General features: G+C 36.2%; 1 protein-coding gene across 1 annotated transcript; it reads left to right on the forward strand.

Annotated features, from left to right (window-relative positions):
• The first annotated feature begins 2,018 nt into the window (after positions 1 to 2,018).
• Positions 2,019 to 4,893, forward strand: LOC111032178 (cuticle protein 3-like). Its single transcript, XM_022312417.1, has 2 exons — positions 2,019 to 2,147; positions 4,106 to 4,893. The coding sequence occupies exons 1-2, from the start codon at positions 2,067 to 2,069 to the stop codon at positions 4,793 to 4,795; spliced, it is 771 nt and encodes a 256-aa protein (XP_022168109.1). The 5' UTR covers positions 2,019 to 2,066; the 3' UTR covers positions 4,796 to 4,893.
• Positions 4,894 to 5,028: the final 135 nt, after the last annotated feature.

The following is a 5,028-nucleotide window of genomic DNA, read 5'->3' on the forward strand; positions in this document are numbered from 1 at the left end:
TATACAGAAAACTGAGCTGAAAATCTAGTGTTCAATACGTAAATATGAGAGTATCCTAGCAATATACAGTGTGTTGCTTATTCGTTTTTAGTATTACGTATAGGTAGTTTTGATCAACATAATAATATAACACTAAACATATACCGTCATGTTTTTCTGTGACATGAACAAATACTTTCAGGTCGATTATCATTCATCGAACGTCTGTAAGCCCGGCGCGTATGAGGCTTGCATTCGATATTATTTTAATGCATTTCTTTCGTCAAAAAGTGAAAGCATACACACATTTTGGATATGAAATGTATGTATTATATGGCTGTGTAAATCTTTCATTAAATTCACATATTATGACGTATGAATTACCGGTACCTCGAGCTCGGGACATATTGCGCCATTTGGATTGTCAAAACGGAGAGTTACAATATTATAATATACAAGTTAAGCATTATACAATTCAACATCGAAACGATTTGCTAAAAATAACATATGTTCAATATTATAATATAAGTTAGACACTGAAATTCAATATCGAAACTATTTGATAAAAATAAGATATGATATGGGATACTACAAGTCTACACCTGCGGCTAGTGACGATAAATAGATATCGATATTGCAGATATTGCGAAACAACTATTTTACACTGTATAATTAATGATATAAATATGATAAACTGAAATCTAGACGTTTCTGTATTCCTTAATCAGTTTTGTAATCCAATTATTTTTAGCTACGGTTTTCAACAAAATTTGCATTACATTTTATTAAAATGTTAAAATGATTTTAACTGGAGTTAAATAATATTCATAAGATAAAAACTAGACGATAACCTTGATTATTATCATAAATACGATGTAGGTGTGAAAAATTGAATATAATAATATAATTTTACATTATATAACAAAAGTATGAAACAGTTTACTTCATCAATCATCATTCATCATTAATGTACATCAAAATAGTATATGCATACATATTGTACAGGTAAAATGGTTAATCTTAAATGGTATATCTTTACAGAGGTTTTCTGTAAAATATTAAAGTTTAAAAGTTTACGTGTTAGAATTGAACTCAAATATGTACACAGCAGTCTGAAAATTATTCTTTTTGTAATAAAATATACTTTAAGGTTCTATAGTTGAGTTTATTCATTGAATGTAGAACGAGAAAATATTATTACCCGTCGCAATCATCATATTTGTGGTTGAATTGAAATAGGATTTTAGCATTTTTTTTATTCACGAAAGTAAATTAATTTAATTTCCAAAAAAAAAAATTACCACTTTTTTCTTCAGATAATTTAGTATTAAATTTATAACTGTCAACTTAAAGTAAACATATTTAAATCTAAGTTGGATTACAAACTCATTTCGAACGAACGCTCGATTCCAAAGATTTCGGTAGACGTAGAAGTCGTTTTTAATATTTATTTATGCCGCAAAACAGTTTATGACTTATTAGTTATTATGATAATATATTATATTATACTAAATAATCGTCGGTAGTATAATTATACGATTATTATGGAAAAAACTAATATTATGTTATCGAGGAAGCGTTCTCGAAACGGCGGGCACCCAACTCTCCGTCATACCTATTTCGTTATAATAGTCATTATTTATTTTATATTCGTTTTGTAGAACTATACCTGTGAAACAGAATCTTTGTGCTCGTACCTATTATAAATAGTGCAAGTAATGTGTACTGATACAAATAATAAATTATTAATTATATAACACACTCGCATTCCTGGTGTACCTACGTTTGTTTTTAATTCGCTCAAGGCTAACGTAAACCCGAGTATAGATTAATGAAATACCTCCCTCGTGTGTATGTGTGTGTGTGTGTGTGTGTGTGTGTGTGTGTGTGTGTAGGTACCTACGTCTGCGTGTGCTACGTCATGAACAAAAAAAAAATAATAATAATAATAATAATAAATAAATAATAAAAAACTAGTTGGTTGTCGATCGGTAGAGGTCGTGTCATAATTTTTTTTTGCGATGGACAATGGGTGGAGAAAACGTACGGTGGCTATTTAACCACGAATCAATTCCGTAGCATTGCCGATGAAGACGTTCAACTTGGTCGTACGCACATCAAAATATAGAGACACGACCACAACGATGAACCACTTCAGAGTATTCACCGTGAGTATAATAATATATTTATATTTAAGACTCATACACCTCACTCGCCGATTAATATCGAACGAACATATAATTGCTTTTTGATAATAATTTTTAATATCATGATTTGTTGGAAATAACGAAAAATTCAATTTTATTTCTGTCTCATTTGAATGTGTATCGAACGAACATTTTTTTTTTTTTTACGTACACCTCGTGTCAAGGCTTTTGAACTTTCCTCGTTTCGAAGGTTACTTATATAGTATACATAGTTACGTGAATATTTTTAGTGGTTCTTAATATTATGTATTATTCATATCAAATCTCTGCGGTATTTATTGTTCTCAGTCGTCAGACGTTGTAAGTAGATACCTATATAGAAATACATACTTTGTTATGAACAAAATGAAACTAACAAGCAATCGTAATATTTGATAATATATAATGCCTTTCAATATTATAATGTCCGACGTTTTTATTTTGCGTAGGTAGCATTTTTATTCAATTTCTGTAGATTTTAAATATTCAAGCACAAAAGATATTTAAGTAGGTGCCCATAGTATTTATGTAAGTACGAGTTTACTTATTATACTGTGTTATAAGGCGTGCAACAATGATATCAATGATATTCTTTTGGATGACTGCAACCATCGATTTATTTTTTTTCCTTGCAAATTTCACATAGGTCGTTCGAGTCGCAAATGCACTGATGGGACTTATCTCAACACAGAAGACATTGCGATCGTCTTAGGCCTATATTTATAAAACTAAACACAATGCGCATATAGTGCCTGTTTATTTTCATCGTTTTTCGTGTTATACCCATGTTTAAGTTGTGCACACGAACACGCGGTGAGCATAGCCTTTAAAGGCTTAGCCTGAACAAAAATGATCGTACACATATGATCATATAATAATATGCTCGCCTCCAACCATGATATAATTCATAATATCGTTGTCACAACCATCAAAAAAACGCCTAAGCTTTGGTCAAAATATTATTCAAGTTATCGAACTTAAAAATATCACCAAATTGTAGTATAATACTTTGTCACCAATCGAAACAACCATTTTATATTACGTTAATACCGTCACAAATAAGTCGCTTTAAACTATTATGGGTTATGTCTAGGCATTTTCTATGTAAGGGCAAAAAACATATTTTAATAATAAAATAAAATTATAAGTCAAAGAAAAAGTTTTCCTGAATGGCGACTCAGAATATTATGCTTTAATTATATAATCATGATAACTGACGGTGAGGGTTAGATCACTTTTGATGTTTAATACGGCCAAGGTATTTTTTGCTAAACATAATGATATAGTATTGAATATTATGGCAGCAAATAGAATAGAAACATATAATATTAATATTGTGGGAAATAAATGAATGGAGATATGAGAGAGGAATGAAAAAATTAGTCGCCCCCTCGAAATCTGCCACCCGGGGCTGTTTCCTACCTGAATACGGCGCTGATTATGATTACGAATTCGTACTAACAACCCCCATAACGAACTCTGTATTGCACACACGAAAATAGGACCTGCAACACACGCACAACTACGTCGGTTGCCGCACATATTTCACGTGGTTTTAATTTTTTTCAACAAATCATTCTCGAGTCTTGCGTGGTTATCGAAAAGGGACTCATCGTCGTCGTCGTCATTGTTACCTACTACCTCGACGACGTACGGCAAAACATAAACGAACAAACTACTTCTGAGACGAGACGTAATTTTTTTCGCTATGGTCAGGTTACCTGAAACATGAATACGTACAATAAACTAACAATACGGTACCCGCGAAAAACTGAAATTCCTGAATTCCAAAAATATCAATTACCCACAGTGATTCCCGCCGCACACGCAGTCGCACCCACGTCGCGCTGTCATTTTTTTCTCACCCCTCCAACCACCCTCACTGCACCCACACCTGCGCCCACTTCGAGTGTTGATTTTTTGTGTTTTTCGAATCGCAGGCACTAGCGGCATTCTGCGCTTGCGGCGCACTGGCCGCGCCGGCAGGACAACAACACACGGTCGTGCCGATCCTGAAACAGGTGAACCGACAGAACGAGGACGGTTCGTACAGTTACGGATACGAGAACGCCGACGGCACGTACAAGATCGAGACCAAGTACCCGTCGGGGGAGGTGTACGGCAAGTACGGTTACGTGGACGAGACCGGCAAACTTCGGACCGTCGAGTACGGCGCGTCGGCCCGCGGCTTCGAGCCGGTCGGCACGGACATCACCGTGCCACCACCTGTTCTGGGCGTCGACTCCAACGACCTGCACAGGGACCAGTCGTCGCGGTCGCAGGACGACTACGACGACGGACAGTACCGCGAGGACCCGAGCGTGTACTACAAGACGTCGTCGTCCTCGTCGTCGTCGGACGGCCACCACCAGCAGCAGCTGAGCCACCACCAGCAACAGCAACAGCACCATCAGCAGCAACTTCAGCACCAGCAGCAGCAACAGCAACAGCAACTGCGATCCCTGCAGCAACAGGCTCCCGTGGCCGCCAGGCAACAGCAGACGTGGTTCTCCGCCGGAACGCAGCAGAAGATCCGGTCCAACGACCCCGACCAGTTCCAGTCCCATCCGGCCGTGCACAACTTCGATCCCGCTACCGGATCGTTCTCCATCTCGTACACGGGAAAGTGACCGGGCGATAACCGTCCAATATAGAGTATCATAATATTGTACTCGTTATTTTTTTGTACGATTTTTCCCCTTTACTATTATACTATAATATATTGTAAGCTTTTTTTATATAAATCAATAAAAAATCTTTGTTGCCTTATTTGCACGTCGTCATAATTATTATACGTTTTGCTGCAGTATATCGATCGTTCTATCGTTCGCATATATATATTATTATATGGTAACCCGACCCA

The sequence above is a fragment of the Myzus persicae genome, unplaced genomic scaffold (assembly GCF_001856785.1).
Source record: "Myzus persicae strain clone G006 unplaced genomic scaffold, MPER_G0061.0, whole genome shotgun sequence".
Lineage (NCBI taxonomy): Eukaryota > Metazoa > Arthropoda > Insecta > Hemiptera > Aphididae > Myzus > Myzus persicae.

Bases quoted from the DNA above. Each gene is read 5' to 3' on its own strand.
- LOC111032178 (XM_022312417.1), top strand. From the start codon at position 2,067: ATGAAGACGTTCAACTTGGTCGTACGCACATCAAAATATAGAGACACG. The intron at 2,148-4,105 runs GTGAGTATAATA...TTCGAATCGCAG, and splicing joins ACCACTTCAGAGTATTCACC to GCACTAGCGGCATTCTGCGC.